Below are 27,618 nucleotides of genomic sequence, written 5' to 3' on the forward strand. Positions count from 1 at the left end.
GTCTGACTCTTTGAGACCCCATGGGCTGCAGCACTCCAGGCTTCCCTGTCCATCACCACCTCCCAGAGCTTACTCAGACTCATGTCCATTGAGTCAGTGACACCATCCAATCATCTCATCCTCTGTTGTCCTCTTCTCCTCCCACCTTCAATCTTCCCCAGCATCAGGGTCTTTTCAAATGAGTCAGTTCTTTGCATCAGGTGGCCAAAGTATTGGGAGTTTGAGCTTCATCATCAGTCCTTCCAATGAATATTCAGGACTGATTTCCTTTAGGATGGAATGGTTAGATCTCCTTGCTGTCCAAGGGACTCTCAAGAGTCTTCTCCAACACCACAGTTCAAAAGCATCAATTCTTTGGCACTCAGCTTTCTTTATAGTCCAACTCTCACATCCATACATGACTACTGAAAAAACCATAGATTTGACTAGATGGACCTTTGTTGGCAAAGTAATGTCTCTGCTTTTTAATATGCTGTCTAGGTTGGCCATAGCTTTTCTTTCAAGGAGCAAGCGTCTTTTAATTTCATGGCTGTAGTCACCATCTGCATTGATTTTCAAGCCCCCCGAAATTAGTCCTGTCACTGCTTCTATTGTTTTCCCATCTATTTGTCATGAAGTGATGGGACCAGATGCCATGATCTTAGTTTTCAGAATGTTGAATTTTAAGCCAACTTTTTCACTCTCCTCTTTCACTTTCATCAAGAGGCTCTTTAGTTCTTCACTTTCTGCCATAAGGGTTGTGTCATCTGCCTATCTGAGGTTATTGATATTTCTCCCGGCAATCTTGATCCCATCTTGTGCTTCATCCAGTTTAGCATTTCTGATGAGGTACTCTGCATATAAGTTAAATAAGCAGGGTGACCATATACAGCCTTGACATACTTTTCTCCCGATTTGGAACCAGTCTGTTGTTTCATATCCAGTTCTAACTGTTCTCACCTCCTACATTGACTTAAATGTTAACAGTAGATATTGAGTATTCATAATACAACAAACAGCAGCCCTCACTTTTTGCTGGAGGAGAGACAAATCTTCAGGAGTAAATACTTTTCCTCTTTAGATTATAATAAAAATATTCAGTAAGAAAATGCTCTTGTAAAAATGAAGACAGAAGAAAAACTGAAATGTACATCTTTTGCTACGAGGGAAAAGATTATTGATTCTGATTTTCAAACTCTGTGATTCTTTTGGTAACTCACTCTTGAATACATCGACTCCTCAGTAAACAAAATGAATTAAATCTTTACGATTTTTCTAACTGAAACTGTTATAGTGTCTATGGACCAAATTGCTTCAGGCTGTTTCCCAAACCTCTATAAATAATTCGGCCACTTATTTGCTAAGAAGGTCCACTATCGTTTCCCTTTTCTGGTTCGTTAAGAAATCACTTGTCATTTTAGCTGCTATGTTTATGTGCTAACTTTTCCCATTGTTTAAATGTCTACCACCCAAGCCTGTGATGGATTACATAACCCAGGCTGAGGATATATAATTCATCCTGGACTTCTCTGATGGTTAAGATAACTCATTGGTAGGTGTTAGGTTTTTGTCACCACTCATCCAAACACACTCCTCCATCTTTTAACTGCCTGTTGTCACTTCCTTATAAACTTCTTCCTTAGTAGGCCATGATGATGATGTGTTTAGCTAGATAAATGTGTACATATCAGTGGCAAATATCTAAGAAACAGAAATACTTCCTAGATACAAAATAACTGGGAAAAGACCAATTTGAATGCACAAGAAATTTTTTTAAGCAGAAATAATTTCTAAAGAACTGCTGGTCTATTTTAAAAATGTGGTCAGTAACATGAACCACACTAAAACAAACAAATGACTGTCAAGTCGTATTTCTATTAAGCTGATTCTGAATAAATTCAGAAGCTTCATTGGCAGTGAACATTCAGGGAGGAAGGAAAATTTGTGTGCAGTCTTAGTGAGAATTAAAAAAACAAAACTCTAAAATGGTAAAATTCAAGGTAATGAGATTTCCTCTTTAATCTAGAAAAATCTCATTCTCTTTAATGAACAAAGTAAGAGTTGACGTGGCCAGTAAACCTGGTATTCTAAGTAGGAGTTTCTAACCACTCTGAGAACTTTGCACTGCAGGGTGTGAAGGTCTTCAAATTGCCACCAAATCAACACAGCTGATGAAGGGATGTTTTCTACAACATGAGTTTTCTTGTTCAACTATGTCGCATTCCTATGTTTCATGTCACCGAATGGAAATGAGTCATCCCAAAGTGGCAAAAAGGTCAATCTCCAACATGACATAGCAGGTAATCAGTCTAGTATATGTTTAAAATCAGATTTTAAAAATTTTATAAATTTCTAATTTAAATTTAAAATTAGATTATTCCAGAAGCACTTGTTTCTAATGCTACCAATAGGAAAACACAAAGAAAAAGAAGAAAACACTATTTCAAACCCTTTTGATTATTAAAAATGGCATTAATCTAGTTCATTCATTCAACAAACGTCTGTTGAGGGTTTACAGTCAAATGCTGTGGGAGTATATAAAATAACTGTGACATGTTCACATGGCTACTTAAAGTACAATATACAATATATAGCTTAAATTATAAATCGTGATTCAAAGATTAAAACAAAAAGTCCAACATTTTCAGTATCCCTATGGAAACTGTGAGTTTTACAGGACTAATAGTACCTTTATATTGCTGCTGCTAAGTCACTCTAGTTGTGTCTGCCTCTCTGCAACCCTATGGCCTGTAGCCTGCCAGGGTCCTCTGCACATGGGATTCTTCTGGCAGGAATACTGGAGTGCCATGCCCTCCTCCAGAGGATTTTCCCGACCCAGGAATTGAACCCGTCTCTTATGTCACCTGTATTGGCAGGTGGGATCTTTGCCACTAGCGCCACGTGGGAAGCCTTATAATATATTAACTTTCATATATACTAGGATGTTTGCATCCTCCCTGGGTTGGAAAGATTCCCTGGAGGAGGGCATGGCAACCCACTCCAATATTCTTGCCTGGAGTACTCCATGGATAGAAGAGCCTGGCAGGCTACAGTCCATAGGGTCGCACAAAGTGGAGATGACTAAAGTAACTTAGCACACATGCACGCACATACTGGGATGCATTTCTGATTTCTCCACTTTGTCCTCTGATCTTCCTTTCTAATGATGAGTTAGTACTATACTTTTAAATTCATGTATGATTATAAATATTAGCATACCTTTATATTTTAGGGTTTGATATGGCAAGCTCTACAATTCTTGACTTTTTAAAAAACATTTTTCTAGACACAAAGTCTTTAATAAAAGTTTAGCAAATTAAATCCAGTACTAGAGAGGATAACACATCAAGAAGAAATGGGGTTTATCTTGGCAATGCAAAGTTGGTTCAATATTCAAAGACCAATGTAATTCATGAATTGAAGACATAAAAAAAGAAAAGCATCTGATTATCTCAACAGATGCAGTAAAAGCATTTGACAAAATTCAACATCTGTTCATGATTAAAAACTCAATAAATTAGAAATAGAGGAAAAATTCATCAACTTGATGAAGTACATCTAGAAAAAACCTACAGCTAATATATGTATTGATGAGACTGAATGCTTTCCCCTTATGGTTGGGAAACCTAAGAATGCCCATTCTCAGTACTCCTATTTCACCTTATACTGAAAGATGAACTAGTGCAGTAAGACATGGTAGGGAAATAAAATAGGCCGATTGGAAAGAAGAAACTATCTTATTTGTAGATGATATTATTATCTATTTATGCAGGAAAACCCTAAAACATCTATTTTTTAAAGATACAAGAATTAATAAGCTTACTGGCAAGGTCTTGGAATATGAGGTCAATACGTGAAAATTAACTATATTCCCTAAAAACTAGCAGTGAACACTTGGAATTTTTAACTTAAAAAGATTATTATTTCTAATAGAACTAAAACATCTTTGGATGAATCTACAGAATATGTGCAGGATTCATTATACAAGGACTATGTTAAGCCCAGGTTTGTATTCAGTAATTATTTTTTTCTATTAAGGGCCAGAGTAAAAATGACTATCTGGGTCATACAGTCTCTGCTGTTAACTACTCAACTCTAGCATTATATTGTAAAGGCAGTCATAGAAAATAAGTTAACAAGTGGGCATGGCTGTGTTCCAATAAAACTTTATTTACAAAACAGCAGGCAGGATCAATTTGGCCTGTAGATTATAGTTTGCCAACCCCTGGTCTAGAGGAATAACCCCAGGTCTCAGACTTAGTAAAGTTATTTATGAATTTGCAGGACTTTGTTGGGTAGAGATGCTAATATTAATAATTTCTGTCCAGTAGAACAGATACTCCAAAGATTTATGACCTATTGGACACTGAAGTGTCATTCATATCTAATTTGGGCTTCCCTATTAGCCCAATGGTAAAGAATCCACCTGCCAAGCAGGAGACACAAGTTCGATCTCTGGGTTGGCAAGATCCTCTGGACAAGGAAATGCCAATCCACTCCAATATTCTTGCTTGGGAAATGGACAGAGAAGTTTGGCAGGCCACAGTCCATGGGATCGCAAAAGATTCACAACTTAGCAACTAAAAAAATATCTAATCCAGCAACCTTATTCTAACATTTTATTAAATTGCCCTAGTTTTTTTCAGATGCTCTTTGAGCTAATCATAACATCTAACTGGTCCCCTTTTATTAATTAAGTAATATCTTTTAAACATGTCATTCTAGATTTGCCTGAAACTGATGATTTTACCTTAATGAAAATTACACTTTAAAAATGTCAATTCTCTCCCAAATTGCTCTAAAATTTCAATGCAATACCAATCTTGTCTATTATCTTACTATTTACTCCTTCATATGAACTTACTGTCGTGTGAAAAAATATTTTTAATTAAAATTTTTATTTGCAATGTATTAAACCCATGGTTTGTTTTGTCTGGCCATACCATGGAGCTTGTGGGACCTTAGTTCCCCAACCAGGTATCAAACCTGGGGCCCTGGCAGTGAGTGCTGAGTCCTACTCAATGAACCGCCAGGCAATTCCCTAAGCCCATGTTTAAATCTGGAGAAAACTGACATCTCTATAATATGCAATATCCTTGGGGAAAACCCAAGAGAATCAGTGGAAGACATATCACAAAGGATTTTTACAAATGAGATTATTACAAATGAGAGTTAGGTGACTGAGCATGGGGTAGTATATAACTTAGGAGCACAGGCCCTGAAACCCTGGCTCTGCCACTTTCTAGCAGTGCGACCTTGGGCAGGTTAACTTCTCTGAGCTTTGGGGTTTCATATAGTACAAAACAGTGCTCACTTTCTAGGACTGTAATGAAGATGAAATGAATAAATATATTTAAGTGCATAAAATGGTGATTGACACAAAGTAAGTATTATATAAGTGATGACTCACAGTACAATTACAAAGTGAATATATATAGAAACCAATCACCTTCAAGAGTAAAAGCAAGTTTTACATGTAAATCCATGGTTAATTCATTTCAATGTATGACAAAAACCACTGCAATGTTGTAAAGTAATTAGCCTCCAACTAATAAAAATAAATGAAAAAAAAAAAGAGTAAAAGCAAGTCAAAAGATAAAGCATGAGAAAAGGATTCATGATGACAGTAGTAAGAGATATAAAAAGAGAAATATATAATCTACATGAAGAAAGCTTTAATATACAATGCCATTGAGGAATGGAGAAGAGAAATGAATGGAAAGGCATACCATGTTCTTGAGAAGGTCAACAGCATAAAAAAAGATGTTATGTATGGTTAATAATTTAACACATAAAGTTAATGCAATTCCAATAAACATATCAATAGAATGGAAGATGGGAAAACCAAACAATTGATTTCAAGTTCACAGGGTACTGAAAAAGAAAAGTAATGAAGGTGAATTAGTCTACCAAATTGTAGAACATATTAGAAAGTTCTTGTGAGCAACTGTTGTATAAACAGATAAACCACTCAATGTAGCAGACTAAAAACCTAGAAATAAGAGCATCTGAATACTGAAATTTAGTGTATGATAGAAAGATAGCATTTCTGTCAGGAGTGATAAAATGTACTTTTCAATAAATGAATTTGGGACCAAAAAAATAATGCAATAGCTGTCCAATAATTTATTTTTTAATTCCTATTGATAAGTTCAATAATCTTCATAATAGTATTTTTAAATTTATAATAAAAATAATGACAGTTATCATTTATTAAAAAATTATAGTATGATAGCCACTATATTGGGAAGTTGTACATACATCTTTACTCCTTATATCAACCTTTCAAATTATGTGTTATCATTAGTTTATAGATGTCTAAGCTTCATTTTAGAATTTAAGTGATTTACCCAAGTCAAATACCCTCAAAGTGGAAAAAGAGTACATCAAGCCTAGATCCCAAACCTCTTTACATATACCATCCTCCACCCATAAAATAACATAGGTTTCAAAGAAACTCTTAAGCATGAAGCAATTAAAACCATGGGAGATTATTCAATTTCTTATACTATAATGGAAAAAAATAGAAAACAGAATTAGATCTAATGTATAAATGTATAATTGAATCACTTTGCTGTACAGCAGAAATATAACATTGTAAATCAATAAAAAAGAAAAAAGTGCAAGATTATAAATTGTGCATATCAAGTAGGAATGAAGTGACTACAATAAAACATAATATCTTCTCTTTATGCTTTTTTAGTTTTAAAATGGTAATGCTGGGGTCTTATTTCCACTCTGTCAGAGTGGCATTTCAGCAACTGAATAATAGTCAAGGTCAATCCACCTTATACCAAATTCTTTCCAATAAAGAAAAGAGTTAAAGTGAAGCTACAGTGAGCTTCAACACAACTTGACACTGAGGAAAATGTTGTAACTTTTCATTTTCGACAAAGAAGGTCCCAATGTGGGAAACCGAAAATCTGTATGCCAGAAGAATAAAACATGGGTTATTTTGACTTCCCTCTGCTGGGCAATAAGCCTCTTGGATTTCTATTTTTGGAAATGGAGGTATCCCTTTAATCCTGTTACAGAACTGCTGATGGTGGTAAGAGGGCAGAGGAAAGTCGGCACAGGGCCTGTACCAGCACAGTCTCCAAGAGCAGGAATAAAACGAAGCACAAGCAAGCAAAAGCATTTTGCTGGAGAATTTTGTGAAACTGGTGTCAGTGTTCACAACTCAACACAAAAAACACCACCCAAGTGCAAACCATTTCAGACTAAAGGGGGCCCTGAAGTCAGATCAACACTGAGAAACTCCTAGAGCCACGGCATGGTTAACACTGTACTTGTAGAAAACAGAACAGCCCTTTTCCATGTCTGTCCTTTCCAAGAATTCTACACATAACCAGCAGTACTGTCTTCTACTTTATTTGGTGTGTATTAAGATATAGTTCAGAAAGTGCAAGCCTTCTGTTTAGACTGTCCAGTACAAAGACACTGTTGCTACGCTCCTGAAGAAAGATCCTCTTCTTTAAAAGACCCTTTGGATGATTTTTTTTTTTCCTACCAGCAGCTAAGCTGGCATTTATTTTTAATGAAAAGCACCTTCTCTCCAAACATGGCCTCCATTTGGTTCAATTCATTTTCAAAGTTCTCTTGATTCTAAAGCTGAAGGTACACAGGACAAATGTCCCTCCCCCTGAGATGAATCTAGTGTTAGGGATTTACCGGGATGTCCCCAGACAATGATAAAGAGCCATATTCTAAACACTCAGCCTCAGTTACTGAAGGTCACTTGTTAAATGGATGAAGACTAATTCTACTCCACTTAGAAGCAAAACAACAAACACCTGCTTGGGTCAACAGTGAGGACTATTGCTACTTTCCAGAACGAGGCCCAAATGCAGCACTTGGATGAAGTCAGGTGTCAGTAATTACTGACATTCAGAAGAGCCTTTCAGAGGCTCTGGCAATCTGAATACACACAGCATGCTTACCTCTATCCATCACTGCTCTATGAGAAAGAAAATCTGGTCTTCTGAGAGAGAGGATGAGAAAGTAGATGTACTAGAATAAGTTTTAGAGGAAATCAAAAGTTGCAAAAAAAGCATAGTTTCTGTATATCCCACACCCAGTTCCCCCACTGCTACACCTTCCACACTGTGATTCATCCTCACAACTAAGAAAACAATCGGCACATTATGTTAGCTTTACACACTTTATTCAGATTTCACTAGTTTTTACCTATTGTCCTCTTTCTGTTTCCTGTCCAGGTACCAGGGTATACTGTCCAGGCTCTTCCGGTTTGTCACAGCTGTTTTTGATGACGACAGTTTTAAGGAGTACTGGTCAGACATTTTGTAAAAAGTCCCTTGATTTGGGTTTGTCTGATTTTTTTTTTAAATTGGACTAGCATTATGGGTTTTGGGAGGAAGACCACACAGGTGACGTGTCATTCTCATCATATAACAAGGGTACATGCTATCACACACTAGCAACAATGACTTATCACTGTTGACATTAGGCTGGATCACATAATGGGGAGGCAGTGTTGGCCAGCTTTCTCCACCGTGGAGTTACTCTCCTCTCTGTCTCTCCGCATGCTCTGTAAAAGCAGGTCACTGCATGCAGCCCGCACTCCAGGGATGAGGGGAGGGAAGAGAAGCTTCACCTTCTGAAGGAGGCACTGCCAGGTAACCACATAAATTATTTGGAATCCTTCTGTACCTCTTCTTTATCATTTATCTATTTGTTCAATTATTTATTTATTTACATCAGTATGAGTAGGCAGTAGGTTACAAGCGCACTGCAACATCCTGGAAAAGGCTTATTTGGACTAGCACTTCTAACTGTAATGCGCATACATGTCTAACTGGGGATCTTGGGAAAATGCAGATGTGGATTTAGGAGGTCTGGGCCCAGGATTGTGCATTTTGGATCAACCCCAGGCAGTGTTGATGCTTCCGGCCTGGCCCTACACTCTGAGTGACAAGGCTCTCAAGATGGTGCCTGACTCTTTTGGGAATGAGTACTTATTCTGCTCCACGGTGACCCACCCCATCTCTGAAAGGCCAAGAGAGGAAGCAAAAGGGAAGTGTTTTCAATCCTCAGATCTAGTCTCTGGAATATAAACTCCGAGGTCAACTTTTTGGTGTTGCTTTTGCTTTTGTTTTAAATTAACCTGTAGATGGCTTTAGGCACACGGCCACTCCTGGCCCAACCTCTAACACACACACAGGCTACTTCCACTGACCAAACTCATTGTGATTGAGGTGGTGGTGATATCTAAGATTTAACTTCTGGAATGGGGAGACAGCTGGGAATTGTGTATCTCTATTCACTCTGTACTCTCCTTCAGGAGCGAGAAAGAATGAAAACAACAAAGAAGGAAATGTGAGGACAAAGGAAGATTACCAAAGTAAATTATACATTGATCCAGAAAAGATGGAGTAATGACCTTGAAGACATCAATGCAAAACAATATGGTCTGCCTCCTTCTTTTTGGCTGTGCCATCCTGCATGTGGGATCTTAGTTCCTTGACCAGGGATTGAACCCATGCACCCTGCAATGGAAGTGTGGAGTCTGAACCACTGGACTGCCAGGGAAGTCCCCCTCCTTCTTCAGTGAGGCTGAGGCGGTCCTGGGGAGGAGTGGGCTACAAGAGCAGCAGCCCTGCTACCGCTTAGAGATTACAGGCTAAAGGACACTGATATTGATCTTCAGAAATCTACCACCTCAAAAAAAAAAAAAAAAGGAATCTATCACCTCATTTTGAGTTGATGGGTTATAGATTGCACTGTATCTCAATCTCATTTTGAGAATATGGACTCAAAATTCCAGCACTTTAATTCTAAATGCATACATACATACGTGAGTGTATGCTCAATCATAAATTTTCATATAAACAACTGTCTATAACTCTTGGCTCTAAACAAACATTTGAAAATCAAACCTGATGACTAAATTTTCTCTCAGGCTGATCAATGAATACCACTTTTCAAAATAAAAAAAGCAGTTTGTTAATTGGACTAGTAAATGTCTCACATACTTAGAAAAAACAATTATAAAACATGAAACTACGACTGCATTTTAGAAACATGTCCTGTAATCCAAGAAGAAACAAAAGGCATTATGTCCCTTTGCTATAAACTGACTTAAACTTGTAAGTAAAACCTGTCTTACCATCTACATGAAATAAAGATACTTTTTAAAGGCTTAAATAGTGAATAAGGGGTAAAAATGTCAAATAGCACATTTAAGATGTTAATTATACTGATATCTTTGAAGTGTAACAAAGGTGATGGAATTTTCTGGTACTTATAAACTCTTCAAAGTCACAATTAAAAAAAAAAAACATGTTAAACTCATTTTACATAAAAAATAACTCCAAACAATTTTAGTTCCCTTTTGGGAAATATGGTTCTCAGGTAGTTAATGAAAAACTTCCCCTTCACCTGAAATTTCTCTTTGCTAAGAATAAAAAGGCATCCCAAGTAGGAGAATGATCAAGATCCTAGTGAAAAGAGAGGCCTACCTCTTCAACATGAATATAGGGTAAATATTAAAACATATGACACCTGTACATACCTAACAACTGCCCCAGAGTGCCATTAATTCAAGTATGTAACACACATTCCCTTCATTAATAAGAAAAGAAAGTGGAGGATGAAGCAGGAAGGCAACAGTCTACCTTCATTTAGTATAAAAAAAGAAAGAAAGAAAGAAAAGAGAGAACATCTGGAATGTGGAGGTTGAGACTTGCTAGGAATCCCCAACAGCATCTTGCATTCAAGGGTGATCATGAAACTCATCGCACACAGAGGAGATCACAACCAATGCAGCTTTAGAAAAGTTTCAAAAGAGCCCCTTATTGCCCTGAAGAACATCCATTCCCCCTCCCCAGCCCTCTTCTGGAGACCATTAGAGTCAGTGATCTGACCATGAGAGTCACTTTGCTTTATCTCATTTCTTCACAGCTATCCCCAGAACACTATCTGTTTCTCCATTTTACAGAATCAGGAGTGAAGGTTGAGGACTCTAAGTCAGCAGTGGAGCTGGCACATGAACCCCGACAGCCTCACTCCAGGGCCTTCCTGCCCCTCTCGACTACTGTGACACTGAGACAGAACTATTAACTGGGAGAAGCAACACAGACGATGCACAAGGGCAAAGACGAAACCCAATGATCTGAGAGTAAAGGTTAAATAAAGTATGAGATATGGGGTGGGAGGAGGGATACCAGGGTGGTCAAGCATGTCAGAATGGTCAGCACTGCTCCAGGAGCTAGATGCATACATCCTTCTATTGAATAAATGCATTATTATCTGAGGGTCTAATGGAATACAAGAATACAGAAGGCAAAGAAAAAAGATATTTGTATCAACAACTGTATGCCAACAAATTGGTCAACGGGGTAAATCCCTAAAAACATGTATAAGAACCTACCAAGATTGAATCAGAAAAAAAAAAAAAACAAAAAAAAACCTGAACAGACCAATAAAGAATAAGGAAACTGAATAAACAATTAATAAAAAAAACCTCCCAACAAAGAAATTCCAGGACACTGGTGAATTTTACGAAACATTTAAAGACTTAAATCAACTGTACACAAACTCTTCCCAAAAATTTGAAGAGGAAGGAACACTCCCAAATTCATTTTACGAGATCAGCTTACCCTGATACCAAAGCCAGATAAGAATACTACAAGAAAACAAAACAAAAACAAAAAAACCACAGGCCAATATCCCTGATCAATGCAGATGCAAAAATACTAGTAAACTAAATTCAACAGCACACTGAAAAATTATATACAATAATCAAGAAGAATTCATCTCTGAGATACAAGGATGGGTCAACAATATGCAATATAATAAATGTGACATATATATAAATGTGAATAAAATATAAAAATCATAGGATCATCTTCCAGATATAGAAAACACTTTGGCAAAATTCAACATCCGTTCACAATAAAAACTCTCAACAGATTGGGTATACAAAGCAATGAACCTCAACATAAATAAAGCCCCAAAACAATAAGCCTACATCATACTCAATAATGGAAGGCTGAAAGCTTTTCCTCTAAGATCAGGGCCAAGACAAGAGTGCCTACTCTCAGCGCTCTTATTCAACATAGGATGTGCAAAAGCAAAGGTGAAGCTAATGACATAGATCTTATACTACAAGTCCAAGCCAAAGAAAGCAGGCAAGAAAAGGAAATAAAAGGCATCTGAATTGAAAAAGAAGTAAAATTATCTCTGCACATGACACGGTCTTACATATAGAAAATTCAGAACTCCACCAAAAGAGAACCTGTTAGAGCCAATAAATGTACTCAGTCAAGTTGGAAGATACAAAATCAACATACAAAATGAGTTGCACTTTTATCCACTAACAATGAATTATCTGAAAAAGAAATAAACAATCTCATTTACAGTAACATGAAAAACAAAATACTCAGAATAAATTTGACCAAGGAGATGAAAGACCTATACACTGAAAACTCTAAAACACTGGCAAAAAAAAATTAAAGACACAGATAAATGGAAAGATATCTCATAAGGACCTAACAGAAGCAGAAGAGATTAAGAAGAGGTGACAAGAATACAAAGAAGAAATATACAAGAAAAGTCTTAATGACCCAAATAACCATGATGGCATCGTCACTCACCTAGAGCTGGACATCCTGGAGTGTGAACTCAAGCGGGCCTTAGGAAATATTACAACAAAGCTAATGGAGGTGATGGAATTCCAGCAGAACTATTTAAAATCCTAAAAGATGATGGTGTTAAATTGCTGCACTCAATATGACAGCAAACTTGGGAAACTTAGCAGTGACCACAGGACTCGAAAAAGTCAGTTTTTATTCCAATCCCAAAGAAAGGCAATGCCAAAGAATGTTCCAACTATCATGCAATTGTGCTCATTTTACATATTAGCAAGGTTATGCTCAAAATCCTTCAAGCTAGGCTTCAGCAGTACATGAACTGAGAACTTGCAGATACACAAGCTGGGTTTCGAAGAGGCAGAGGAACCAGAGATCAAATTGCCAACATCTGTTGGATCATGGAGAAAGCAAGGGAGTTTCATAAAAACATCTATTTCTGCTTCATTGACTATGCCAAAGCCTGTGTCCGTAAGGATAACAACACACTGTGGAAAACAGACTGGAGTACCAGATCACCTTACCTATCTCTTGAGAAACTTGTGTGCAGACATGGAACAACTGACTAGTTCAAAATTGGGGGAAAAGTATAACAAGGTTGGATATTGTCACCCTGCATATTTAACTTGTATGCAGAGTACATCATGTGAAATGCTCTTCAAAACCCAGCTTGTACATCTGAAAGTTCTCAGTTCATGTACTGCTGAAGCCTAGCTTGAAGGATTTTGAGCATAACCTTGCTAGCATGTAAAATGAGCACAATTGCATGGTAGTTGGGACATTCTTTGGCATTGCCTTTCTTTGGGATTAGAATAAAAACTGGCTTTTTCCAGTCTTGTGGTCACTGGGCTGGATGAATCACAAGCTGGAATCAAGGTTCCAGGAAAAACATCAACACCCTCAGATAGGTAGATGATACCACTCTAATGGCAGAAAGTAAAGAGGAACTAAAGAATCTCTTGATGAGAGTGAAAGAGGAGAGAGAAAAAGCTGGCTTGAAACTCAACATTCAAAAAAGTAAGATCATGGTATCCAGTCCCATCACTTCATTGCAAATAGATGTGGAGTGAAAGCAGTGACAGATTTTATTTTCTTAGGCTTCAAAATCACTGTGGATGGTGACTTTAGTCATAAAATTAAAAGACACTTGCTCCTTAGAAGGAAAGCTATGACAAACCTAGACAGTGTATTAAAAAGCAGTGTCAATTTGCTGACAAAGGTCCGTATAGTCAAAGCTATGATTTTTCCAGTAGCCACATATGGATGTGAGAGTTGGACCATAAAAAAGGCTGAGCAACAAAGAATTGATGCTTTCAGAGTGTGGTGCTGGAGAAGACTCTTGAGAGTCCCTTGAACAGGAAGGAGATCAAACCAGTCAATCCTAAAGGAAATCTACTCTAGATATTCATCAGAAGGAATGCTGTTGAAGCTGAAGCTCCAATACTTTAGCCACCTGATGCGAAGAGCTGACTCACTGGAAAAGAGCCTGATGCTGGGAAAGACTGAAGGCAAAAGGAGAAGGGGGCAGCAGAGGATGAGATGGTTAGATAAAATTAATAATGTGTTAGTTTTCTTATCATTTTATAACTGCTTTCAAAGAATTACATTATCATATGGTATACCTTTCTCTTTAGTAATTAGAGAAACAAGAGTATCAACCTATTATCACTGGTAAGCAGTTTTTTAAAAATGTAATGTTTTTGACATTGTATTATGAATATGACTTTAATGCTGTAGGTCATAACAATTCAATTCATAATGTATAGGCTGGGCTACCACAAAACACTCACACTGCTGTTTCTGTGTTATCAACGCATGAATCATTATACCTGTAACAAAATGTGAATTTCTTTTTCACATTATCTTTTCATTTCTGATGCCTAGTGTGTTTTGTATCATATAATATTGATGTAGGTATTGATAGAAGATTCATTTTGTAAACAGACTATGCAAACTTAATGGTATTCACAAAGTACAATAATTACAAATGTATATTTTCTCTTCCTTATGATTTCTTAATAATGTTTTCTTTCTTCTAGCTTACTAATCATAAGAATATAGTATATAATACATCCATAAATATGTCACTTGACTGTTTGTGTTATCATTAAGGCTTCCAGTCAACAGCAGGCTATTAAGTAGAGTCAAAAGCTATTTGTGGGGCTTTCCTGGTGGTTGAGTGGTTCAGAATCCGCCTGCCAATGCAGGAGACACGGGTTCAATCCCTGGTCCAGGAAGATCCCACATGCCACCAGGCAACTAAGCCCATGTGCCACAACTACTGAGCCTGTGCTCTAGAGCTTGGGAGTGGAGTTGCGACTCCTGGGCCCATGTGCTGCAGCTACTGAAGCCCGCATTGCCCTATAGAGCCTGTGCTCTTCAACAAGAGAAGCCACGGCAATGAGAAGCCTGAGCACCTCAATGAAGAGGAGCCCCCACTCACCGCAACTAGGAAAAAAACCTCACGAGCAATGAAGACCCAGCAATCCTAAAATAAGTTACTTTTTTTTAAAGTTATGTATGTTTCCCACTGAACCCTGTCAGCACCCCAACACCCATTGTTGTTCAAGAGTCAACTGTACAGAGAAATTTAAGAATGTCACGAACAGTAACATGGTTTAAAATAGAAAGGTTTTTATTGCTTATTTAAACTTTCTCTTAGGCCCAGGACTGATTTTACTGTAGCCCTCTAAGACAGCTGTCACACTGTCTGGCTATTCTCAACCACAGTTCTTCTGAAGAGCCAGCTGAGTCCTCAGTAACCGAAATGCACTGGGTGCTCTAAAAAACTCCAGGGCTATGCAACAAGTACATGTGCTCTGCAAGCTCAAAAATGCTTCCCTCATAGAAACAATGAGGCGTTACTTCTGCCTGTTAGATTGGCAGAACCAAAACCAAACAACAAATAAGACTGTTTTCACGGGATGGAGGCCCACCAAACGAACTGAATCACCTAATAGGACCACACACCATCTGATATTTATAGGAGTTCTGGGAAATGACAGAAGCTTGCTACTGTGCCCATAGAGCGATGTTTCATTGTGCTCTGCTCTTAAAGTACATTCAGGATTATCTTCTGTCATAAAAAGCCTCAAACAGTAAAGCTGGAAGGGGATGGAAAGTGTGTCTTCCAAGATGAAACACGAACTCGGAAAAGTGCTAGATTAATCTACCTAGGAGGATCCTGCATTTCCCTTTCCCTTTATGAATGTCAAATTTCCCCCTTCAAATGGTAGAAGACTCCTTTGTCTGGCACAATGTGACAATGTTCCTTTCCTTGGGTTTCTGATGGGGCCTGGGGGAGGAGGTGGAATTCAAAACAAAACAGGTGCAAGGAAAAACAACCTGATGGGCAGGAACTCAGACCTTGAAAAAAATCAGAACTAATTTCAGCTCTTATCATCTTCAGTCTGATCTACAGGAAGGTACAGAATGCTGACTGAGCTGATGAACGTCTTCGTGAAGCGTGCTAACACATAAAGTCAAAATTGCTGAAAATAGACTTATTTCTCTCTTACGCACACACTCAAGTATCAGTAGAGATTATTACATTACTATTTTGACATACAACATTAATTTTTCTAAAGCACAGTTTTCTGTAGCTCAAAACCCTTTACTTGCCATCTGCATCAGTGGTCCTCACATTTTTGGGATCATAAACCCCTAATCCAGTGGTGGTCATAGTGGTAGCAGCCGCAGCACCAAAAAGTAATAATAACCAGCAGACACTGACCACTTACTATGTGCTGGAGACCTTGGAATGCATGACCCATGTATTAGTTCGTTCATTTACTCCTCACAGCCAAACTGGGAGGTAGTTGTATCTGCCCATTTACAGAGGAAGAAGTAGAGGCACAGAAATCAACTGGCTGGAAATAGCGCAGCTAGCAAGCAGCGGAGCAGGAACCCAGTCGGAGACAAGCTGGCCCTGAAGCCTCTGCTCTTCCTCACCGCACAGAATGCCCTCTTTGAGCACATGCTCCTGGCTTCTGCAGACTTATTCAGAAACTATGTAGGGCCTCATTAATACACTGTGTATGTGATACACCTGATATAAATAGTAGTTGAAAAGCAGACAGACAAGAAACAACATACTAACGTGCTCCTGCACACACTTTACTGCCTTACACGCCATGCTTTGAAGGCTGGGCATACCATGGCTCCCCAGTGCTCTCTGGGACCTGACTCGTCTCCTCACTTCCTCTGCAAAAAGCTTCTGCATTGCCCTCCTCCGTGCCTTGGCTCGCACCAAGCCCCTTGTCTCCACCACAGAAAACTAATTGAAAGGTTCTTCCCAAGCCTCTGTGAGCGCTCCTCTCAGACAGGCGTTCTTGACCACCTGCCTAGAACATCATGTCTCTTGTAGTGTTTGCGGTGTGGATGGCTTGTTTTCCATGGCAGCTCACAAGCCTCTTGAGGGCAGAAAACATGTCATAGATTAACTTTTCTTTGTATTCTCCAGAGAACCTAGCTGAGATTAATTTTTCTTTGTATTCTCCAGAGAACCTAGTTGAATGTTATGCACTTAATAACCACACAATAGGACTTCCCTGGAGGTCCAGTGGTTAAGACTCTGTACTTCCACTGCAGGGGGGCATGGGTTCAATCTCTGGTCAGGGGAACTAAGATCCTGCATGCCATGCCACATGGCCAAAACAAAAACAAACAAATCTTTCCCCAAACCCAAACAAACAAAAACCCCTACGCAATAGCTATCTGCTAAATAAGAGAATAAACAAACTCTCTCCACGTTTACTCCCTATCTCTAAGGCCCAGCCACAGACAGTTAGGGTAAGGATCATTCTGGAGAGCGAGGAGGCAATGTGATACTTTCAGATTTGCCTAAGCTCACAGGGACCAAGACAGACTGTGATTTTGTAGGGAAAGGACTTCACACAGTCCCCCGTAAACTGCACATATAGCATGAGGACCTTACAAAGCATGCACGCTTCTACGTAACAACATCGTTCTGGCCTGTGTATCCACCAGTGCCCACGCTACAGGCATGTCCCATGATTACAGGTGAAGTGAAGTGAAAGTCATTCAGTCGTGTCCGACTCTTTGCAATCCCATGGACTATAGTCCATGGAATTCTCCAGTCCAGAATACTGGAGTGGGCAGCCTTTCCCTTCTCCAGGGGATCTTCAGTCTTGAACATGTAGACATGTGTAACCAACCCAATTTCTGGAGAAAAGACGTTTATTCTTTATTTTAAAAAATAACAACACTTTCCTTTGTCTCTTGGTGGGATTTGCTCAAGATTTACCTTTTCAAATGACTATTATGATGCAGTAAATACTGCTGTCTGCCCTCCTCGCTTACCAATTCCTGATTCTCCTTATCCTACTTGCTCCTTTGGTCTACAGCAGTGATTACTTCTTAATAAATGACATACCTATTTATTATACTTTGTACAATAAATTAGAGTAAGTTTTGTTATAATACCATTTATTATTGCCTGTCTCCCTGCCTCTAGAATGTACACTCTTTGAGAGCTGTGATCCTTGAAGCCAAGGTCTGTCTCTTTTGTTCTCTGAAGTATTCTAAGCACCTCGAGCAGTGCTCAATCAACAGTTGAATGAACGAACAAATAGATGGTGTCAGCTTCCACTTTACCCCACACCTTGAAAGCCCTGGAGAGAGTCACTCTAGCCCCAAAATGTTTTTTCCCTCTTCCAGAGAAGACGCTTTATCTCCCAGCTACATTTTGACCATTTATCCTTGCATAACTAGTCAAACTCATAACCTCTGTTGCTCTCAGTTTTCCCATCAGTGTGATGGGATTAATATCCTTCATTCAGAAGAGCTGCCATAGATCCTAAATACATACACACCCCCCCAAATACATAAACACACACACTCTCAATAACTGGCATCTCTATGCATGTGTATATGTACGTGTGTGTGTTGTATCTACATACACACTTACGTACACATACTCTTTTCTACCATTACTTCCCCAACTCTAAAGCCAAACAGTACAAAAGCCAGGGTATACAGCAGCTGAAAAATGTCTTAACTCTACACACCCCTGGCTGATATACTGTCAGTACTGCTACTGCTGCTAAGTCACTTCAGTCGTGTCCAACTCTGTGCAACCCCATCCCTGGGATTCTCCAGGATAGGACACTGGAGTGGGTTGCCATTTCCTTCTCCAATGCATAAAAGTGAAAAGTGAAACTGAAGTTGCTCAGCCATGTCCGACTCTTCGCGACCCCATGGACTGCAGCCCACCAGGCTCCTCCGCCCATGGGATTTTCGAGGCTAGCGGACTGGAGTGGGTGCCACTGTCAGTACAGAGCACTGGAAAACAGCAGCAGGACACTGGCGAGTGATGGTCACAGTGTGCTACCGTAATGTTCCAAAGCTGGCAGCTAAAAGCTGTCTCCCACACCCAGAACAGGCTCCCTAAACAACACACATCAAATAAAAACCTTTCGATTTTTATAAGGAAGGGACTAATTCATCTTCAAGAGAAGCATTTTAATTAAAAATGACTTTTCTGGGCTTATATCCAGATAAAAATAAAAGGTAAGATTTAACAAGGTCTAGTTTGTTTGTTTGTTTTATCTTAAGGGCCCAGGGCTTCCCAATCCTTTTCACATCAAGGCACTTGCAGAATATAACCTTTCTTTGGCACTTGGGGATAAAGAGACGCTGCAGGTGACTGCCTGGAGCCTCCAGCCCCTCGAGGCCTCACTCAGACTCCCTGGGTGCTGAAGGAGTCAATAAAGACTTAACACACATACAGCCATGTGAAGCTCTGCCTTAGTGTTTCTTGGACTGGGGACCTAGCAATTTAGATTTTTCTCCTTTCACAGGAACACAAGTACTCAGAAAGAATGAGTAAATCTGGCTGCTAGTGACAAGAGTGAGCCTTTCTTCATGACTCATTCCAGAAAAAAAAAGCACACTGACCAGCCATCCATTTATAACTTACAACATCAGCATAATTTCATCTTTTGTTTTTGATTTTCCATTCTGAATTTCTATTTTCTGTGTAGAAAATAAACAATGGAGACAGGCCAAGCTTAGGTCACCAAGTGGAATCTGTCAAGGAATGTTTCATCTCTGGACAGCTCAAGAGAATTTCTACTTTATGTTTCACAATTTTGCACTTTTAAGAAATATGAGAAAGATGTTAAAATTCTTCAAGCATAAGGTGCTGTATTATACAGTCACATTTTGAAAGGATGGAATTGATCATTCTTCCATTCTACTTACTCATAGGTTTTGGTGCAACAACATTAGTAAAAAAAAATTTTTTTCCTAAAAACATTCATTTCCTTATTCAGAAAACTCTAACAGAATTTATACTTAAGGCCACCTCCACTACTGACTTTTTATTTGTTTCCACTGCTTCTCTTTGCAGCAGAGAATAAAGGGTGGTTGGTCTTATTCCTTTTTCCTGAACAGTGATTCCTTCAGACAACTAGCTGATCAAAGTGGCCCATCATTCTTTCTTTCTTGGTATTCTGCTTTTCTTTTCCACAAGGGTAACACCAAGATCTATCTCTGTTTTTGTCTTGTGCTGTCTCTCCCAGCCCAGCACCCCTACATCCACCCCCATAAAGATCTTAACTCTGGCCCTAACACAGAGTGTATCAGGGTGTAACAGACTAAAGCAGAAATGCCTTAGCTTCAGTCTCCTTTTAAAACTGATGCCTTCATCTTTTGCCGTTTCTTTGTTTCTGTTATTCATACGCCCCCTGGTCCCTGAGGGCTTAACTGGCTCACCTGGCTTCTAGCCCACAGCTCCCACACTGGGAGGTAAAAGCCTTAAAGGCAAACTCGTGATTTCACTGAGTCTAGAACAGGGCAGGCATCCTGCAGCGTGAACTGGATTCAATCTTGACTACTTTTACACGGTCCCAGCAGCTCCCAGGCCTGGGACCTATATGGTTGCCCAAGTTTGAGAGGCTTTGTTACACCCTTAAGGAAGACAGAAGGTGTGCAACTGTGAATTTGGCTATGACCTAGGTCCTGAGGATTCTGTATTTCCAGGTTAGCAGTATTAATTAGGAGACCAAAGAGAAATGCTGAGAAAGATGAGCAGAGGGAAGGAAGGTATAATAAGTACTTTGAAAGGTCTTTTACCAGTTATAGCTTTGCAGGATTTCACTGGCATCCTTTGTCCCTCTATATAAAATGGATGGACTTCTTTGTTTCCAGTGTTGTGGTATATCAAATTAGACTTAAGCAGACTAATTGAGTGACAAGGGATTAAAAACAGAGCAAAGATAGATTCTTGATTTGGTTTCCCTAGGCATAAAAAGTCATTATTCACATAACTATCAGGGAGGCAGCAAGTTCTAAACACAAGAGAAGCGCAGGCTTTAATGTCTTCTCTGTACCGTGATTATCTCTGTGACTTTATTTCAAGTCACTCTCCTAGGCTCACCTCAATTTCCTCATCAGAAACACAGAGAATGGTGTGTGTGTGTGTGTGTGTGTGTGCACGCACGTGTGTGTGTGACAGTGTGTGGGCCTAGGCTATCTGAAGCTCATCCCTGGTTAATATTTCATGTCAACCCAAGGATACATCAATCCTACTCAGCTCTGCAACTAGAAAAGTAGAATCTTTTAAACCCAGAATTCTCAAAGTGCAGAAATCAAGGCTCCAAATTTAGGGAGCTGGAATAAAAGAATTAAAGTGTTCAACAGATTCTCCTGGTAAAGATGGAGACAATGTAATACCAGGAAAGGGACATGTAGAACTGTGGAGATTATTTGGATTAACTGAAGAAAAAAGAATATCTTTGCCTAGAACATACATATAAATGCAAAAGTGGTTTTTCTGCTTTAATAGCAGCTGAATTTCCTCAACTGCCCACTTCAGCTTGCCCAAATGAAAGAGCTTAATTAAAGAAAGAGCAAGGATCACCTTTTATATGTCTATACCATAGGAAAAATAACTGAAATGGGCAGGAAATGAAAAACTTTAGAACTCAATCTTTGACTTCAAATAGTATATATTTCCTTATGAAACACCCAAAGGTGAGTTAAGTACCCAAGAACCAGAATAAATCTTTCCTCATGATTGTTGGCCAAACTCTTCCTCCATACAAGAGAACTCTGTGAACTCCAACACGATTTCTTGGGAGTGATAAGCAACCTAGCAATAATGTCAAGTTCCCAACGTGAAGAATTCTGGCAACAAGAACAGACATTTAATTCTACTTAAAAGACAGGGTAGCCCTGCCAGTGTTGTTCCCAAATGAGGTAATGTCCATGGCTCTTATCTAGTCTTTATTGAGATTTAATGTCATTTACCACTGGCTCTAGTGAACCTGCAGGATAATCTCACCTTTTCTGACATGCATTACTTACATCCATTTCAATACGGCAATTACAAGCCTCTGGTTTTTAAAATGATTAAGGAACAAATCCCACATGTTCTTTCTTTTTTTCCATGTCCTATAATTTGAGTCTTTCTTCCACGGTTCCCCAAAATCCAGAGCTCAGCATATTTCTTGTTTGCAAGGTATACTACAGAGATAACTCTGAGGTTTAATATATTGATGTAAACATTTTTCAAAGATGTCATAATTTATAATTCAAGAAACTGTTCTGTGAAAGAATTTGTTTTCTGATACAAAATGATTTCCTGCTTTTGAAAAACATAACAATTTTCTATTTACTTAGCTGGCTCTGAAAGTCCCATGGAGATGACTTTTCCTTTCAAGCCCTAATAGCACTTTCTCAGGTGCAGGTCTTTTACTGATTTCAAAGGTAGCTTTATGCAAAGAAGGAATGTATATGCTACAGAAGGGAATGAGAAAGAGAGCCCTCCCCATCTTAACCCCTCCTGCTTTCCCCACAAAGAACAGAGTGAAACAGAACTATTGCAACACAGATGAGACACCCGAATAGACATGACAAAAAGATTTTCACATGCCTTTGACTTCCTTTTTTTCAACCAGGGTATAAGCCAGTCTTGGTAAAGACAGGAATCCGTTTGACAAACACAAACACAATACCGGCACCCAACCCCCACGTAGTTGTTGTTTTTGCCAACACTCAGGAACAAGGGCAACAGCCACAAGCACCCCAGCGTTAGAGGGTTTTGACTTTCCCACACTGTTTCACATATTATGAAGCAGAAGAAGTTGGAGAATATCAAAGGCCGCCCAGAGACAGAAAAAAAGACTATCTGTTGCTGCTGGGCAGACTGGTAGAACGCAAGCCAGACCTTTTAGAGGTGAGTAGGGGAATGAGGCTGGGAGGCCCATTTGTACCGCTGGTGGAAGAGCCAAAGCAACAATATCAACCTCACTGCTTCTAAGTTTGGCCAAGAGTGGCTCTTCAATAAAGACAACTGGATGCCCCCCGACAATCCGAACTTTCCTTCTAACTCAGCTGCATCCCCTATGCATCTCTGAAAAGCCTGTTCTGCATGACTCATTACTGAAGCCTCCCTTCAAAGAAACAGCGGAGTCTGGCAGAACTGTGTGGGCTTCAGGGTCCCATCTTTATAACCAAGATAATGACCCCCACCCCTCTTCATCACAGGGATAAAGTGAGGACCAAGGGAGATGAGTGCTTAGGAGTTTGTACTAAAGAAACCACCAACGATCCATAACGCACATAACAGAGGCCAGAGCATCTGGTCTGGGACGCTTGGGAGTTGCACCATCTTTTCAGGAGATCTGCAAGATTAAACTATTTTCAAAATGACACTGAGACATTACTTTCCTTTTTCATTCTCATTCTCTCCCAAGTGTACAGTGGAGTTTGCCAGAGGCTACAAGGTATGTGATGATGTCACCCCTCTAATGACTAATGGAATGTGTGCTCATGAGTTCCTGTGTTTTATTTTCTGTTTTAGTTTCTAATTAAATTTTGATAGACAAAAGCCACTTGGGATCCTCAGAAACTATTCAAGAGGGTGAGGAGATCTTGAGACAGTTTGAGACCCGCCACCCTAGAAGTCTTATCCCACCCAACCCTGCAGTTCCCAGGGGGGCTGACTCACAGCCAGTCTGAGTCTTTCTATATGCTGCTCCCCCTGCAGGGTAGGCATCCTTCTCCCCTTCCCTCGGCTACTTTCCACTCTCTTCTTAGATGTCATTTTGTCTGGGAAGGCTTTCCTGACATCCCCAGGACCAATCTGGTGGCACTGTCTGTGTTGCCCTAGTGCCAAGCACACTCATTTTCTGGTCTTCTTTTAATAAATTTATTTATTTAGTTTTGGCTGCACTGGGTCTTCGTGGCTGCACAAGGGCTTTCTCTTTGTTGCGGTGAGCAGGTTTCTGACTGTGGTGGCTTCTCTTGCTGTGGAGCACAGGCTCTAAGGCGCATGGGTCTAGCTGCCCCATGGGATGTGGGATCTTCCTAGACCAGGGATCAAACTCGTGTCCCCTGCACTGGCAAGCATATTCTTAACCACTGGACCACCAGGGAAGTCCTCTTGTTTATTGTCCTCAACTCTGTCAACACAAGAACTTGGTCTCTATTTTGACTTTGACACAGTAGTATAAAGAAGTCACTCAACAAATAAATACTTATTGAACATATATAACAAACAAGGAAGAAAGCAAAAATCAGGTTTATTTTACATTCTCAACTAGACAGAATGAGTTACTAAAAACATCAGTTTTCATTATAGCACAGATTTATTAAAACTATGAATAATAATAATAATATTTATGTATCTTTCTATGGACCAAGTACTATTCTAAGCACCTTATATGCATTAATTCATTTATTCTTCACAGAAATCCCTAAGAGGTATATACTACTATTATTATCCTTGGTTCAAAAGAGAAGACACAGATGTGTAGGTATTGAGTAGTGGATCTGAAATCGACACCCACACAAAACCGGATCCAGAGTTGCAGGCTTTAATCACTCTACACACTGCCTGCCATGTCAGCAGTGTGGACTGTAGGCTTAGAACATATATTTGGATCTCAAGGCCATCTCTCAAATCTGCTCACAAATCAGAAGCATGACCTGATATTTAAATCCCATCCCAGCCACATGAACAGCAGACCCCACTAATACCAACCTGTCCCCATGTTTAGAGCCAGGATTTAAAAAGGACTGTTTCAATAAGAAGCCTATTTCTCAATCATTTATTGTACTTGAGTCTTGCCTAGAAAAAATGTTAAGTTAAAAGCAGTAAGTCATTTTGCTTATTTATTCAGAAGAGAAGTCTCCCTTGTAGCACAGAGAAAATAGGAAAGTAGGGTTTGATATTCAATGTACTAAGCTGCTTCATGTGTATTAAGGAATGCTCACAACTTCACTGTGAACAGGGAGTGGCCCAGAATGTTCTTCAGGCATACTTGATGGAAAAGACACAACTTCTTCAAAGAGGAAAGCCAGATGGAAAAGCAGGCCATAGAAAACCTAGATTTTAATGCAAAAGATGTTCTGACTGAATCACACTGTGACATTGTATTCAAGTTTATGATGAAAAAAAGCACACCTAGGAAATATTCTTTCAGCAGTAGAAAACAGTTCTATGCATAAAGTGAAAAGTCAGTATATCGAATCGTCACCTGCTAACAGCACCAAAGTTCATCTAGCAGTATTCAACAAAAGTCATAAAGACTGACTTTACTTACTTGGAGAAGTGTCCCATGAATATGGTTTTGCCGGAAACACTGGTCAGTGCAGTCAGGGAGTTTGGCCAATAGAGTTTGGATGGTATTAGGGATTTCGTCCATCATGACAAACGGGACCAAGGCACGGGCTGCCATTTCACGGGAGCGGTAGACAGGTGAGCGACCACATCTGAGAAGAGACAAAAACACAAGACCATTCAATACACATAACTACATCCACACCTGTGTACATGCTGATGCTCTATCAAGCTCTAGCTGAGACATCCCATGGCAGGGATGGGGGAAGGAGTTGCTTCCTATTCCAAATGATGTTTTTATACTTCCCTGATTTCAAATGATTTTTTGTTTCTTTGTTTATATTAGTTCTACAGGTGACTTTGCTCTTCTCATAAACATCATTAACATCTATGGTTTTACCACAGATTGTAGGTTGTGGGCTGTCATATTGCAAAGGATGGAAATCAGGAAAGCAAGTGTGATTCAAGTATGCCAAAAGAAACCAGGAAGTTTCAACCAGGGACGGTTACATAAAGCAAGGGTAGAAACACTTGAGGTACAGTATAGTTAAATGTGTCTGGCTAAATCAGGTTCATGAAGAGAAGTGGAACTTCAGGCTGAGAAGTGGGTCAGGCCAGACCCACTGGGGAGTGTCTGAAATGGCCAAGTACACGCTCTGAATTTACTGTCAAGAGAACAAGAGATAGACCCTTGAGTCACCAAGTCCTTGCCTCACACCCAAAGAGCTTGGAGAGAAGCCAGTTCCTAAGTAAGTGAAAGTCAGGGACAAGAGGTTATTTTGAGATTCTACAAAGGTCATTAGAAAGGCAAGTCATCTACGGGTCTCTTTGTTTGTAAATACTTAGAACCTGAGAGTCCACAACCATTTTGTTGAAACTGTGCACCTGAGCGCCTTCACAGACATAGTCTTAATTGAAAGGAAAGCCCAATATGGTTAAGTCTTAGCTTAAATAAATCCTTGACTAGAACTCTCAAGACTTAAAGATCTTTCATCCCATTAAAAAAAAAAATTCAACTTACATAAATGTCTTAAATGCCAAGACAAGAATGGGGAAGACCAGAAGACAGCAGACTCTGCAGGGGAAAGAGATGTCCTCTTATCTTTTTTCCAAAATTAATCAATATTCCAAGAAAAAATGACTGGCAAGATCTGGGCCATGAGGCCCATGGGGCCATTGATGCTTAGCATGTAGAGAGATAAAGCCCTATGACTAAAGTGTAACACTTCAGAGGTATCACTGACATGTATCTTAATATGACAATAAAAGTACAGATGTAAGTTCTGTAAGATCTAAGCAAAATTCCGTCTTGGGGAGAAGGATAGGTAGGAGAAAGTAGGGAAAGAAGAGAAAGAGATACAGGATAAGTCAAAACACTGTGTTGTTTTTTCCCCTAAGACAGCAGGCTAGAGATGGGCCAATCAGCACACACTTCCAGGATGGAGAATAGCTCACCTTACAACATGATGTGAGCAGACAATGAAGACTAAGGCTACAGTAGAGAGCTAGAGATTTCCCAATGGTTTTGATTGGATTTTGCCAACTCATCCATTTTCTCATGTGTCTTCCCTTTAAAATGATTAAACATTTGATCTGTAATTGGCAAAAGGAGTCAAATGTTTGCTTTGGCCCATGGTAGGGGTGGGGAGGGGCACGTAGTGGGGGAGTGAGTGAGAAAACTTCAATTGATGGAGAAAAGAAAATATTCTGAAAAAGCTGAGATTTAATTAGCAAATGACCTCACCCAGTACAGCCATCTGTCCGGAAGCTTCCTGGGCTGTCTGTCCCCCCACCCCTCTGACACATAATACTTTGTGTTATAGTGTGCTTTATGTTACTTAAAAAGCACTTGTGTATAAATGTTTCTTTTCAAATACAAATAATTCTGACATGGTTACAGATGTTTAGTTTCTAATTAGCAGAAACCATACACTAAAGAATCCCCCTGCTTTTGCTCCTGACCTTTTACAAATGATGATTTCCCAAAGGAATCTGGCATCCATACAGGAGAAAGAATGGAAAGTCGGAGAAGTGCCAGAATTTTCTGCTTTCTGATACTCTGAACTAGGGTACTTTCCAAACACACACAATCAGGTTAAAGAGAAAAACAAAACTGCCCCTCAAAAAAGTAATGCAATTATAGAAAAAGAGAAGAAGCCTATTTTTAAAGTAATATTTAATTAAGTACCATTCATTCTAAAGCAACGACTAAACGTAATTTAGAACTCCTCTCTCATGGCAAATTGCTTAAATGGAAGGATAGATTCTAGTACACACACTCACATAAACACAACTATCAAGTTAAAAAAAAATTTCCAGGATACTGTTTTGTCAAGTCTTTAAGGACAGGAAATTCTTGATTCACACACTGTTGAAGCCTGGTTTGGAGAATTTTGAACATAACTTTGGTAGCGTGTGAGATGAGTGCAACTGTGCAGTAGT

At 39.3% G+C, this 27,618-nt stretch overlaps 1 protein-coding gene and 1 long non-coding RNA gene across 7 annotated transcripts in view; one reads left to right on the forward strand and one right to left on the reverse strand.

Moving 5' to 3' along the window:
- The window catches only part of THADA (THADA armadillo repeat containing), a 330,140-nt gene that overhangs the window by 122,998 nt on the left and 179,524 nt on the right, over positions 1-27,618 (reverse strand). For all 6 annotated transcript variants that reach the window (XM_020878085.2, XM_070477517.1, XM_020878083.2 and 3 more), the window contains one exon: positions 25,160-25,328. In XM_020878085.2, coding sequence (XP_020733744.2) covers positions 25,160-25,328 — 169 coding nt within the window. The remainder of the gene's footprint in view (positions 1-25,159; positions 25,329-27,618) is intronic.
- LOC139038632 (uncharacterized) lies at positions 22,611-23,266 on the forward strand. The gene is made up of 2 exons (XR_011491656.1): positions 22,611-22,788; positions 23,100-23,266. It is a non-coding gene; the product is annotated as an uncharacterized lncRNA (long non-coding RNA).

This window comes from Odocoileus virginianus, chromosome 2 (genome assembly GCF_023699985.2).
Source record: "Odocoileus virginianus isolate 20LAN1187 ecotype Illinois chromosome 2, Ovbor_1.2, whole genome shotgun sequence".
Classification (NCBI taxonomy): Eukaryota; Metazoa; Chordata; class Mammalia; order Artiodactyla; family Cervidae; genus Odocoileus; species Odocoileus virginianus.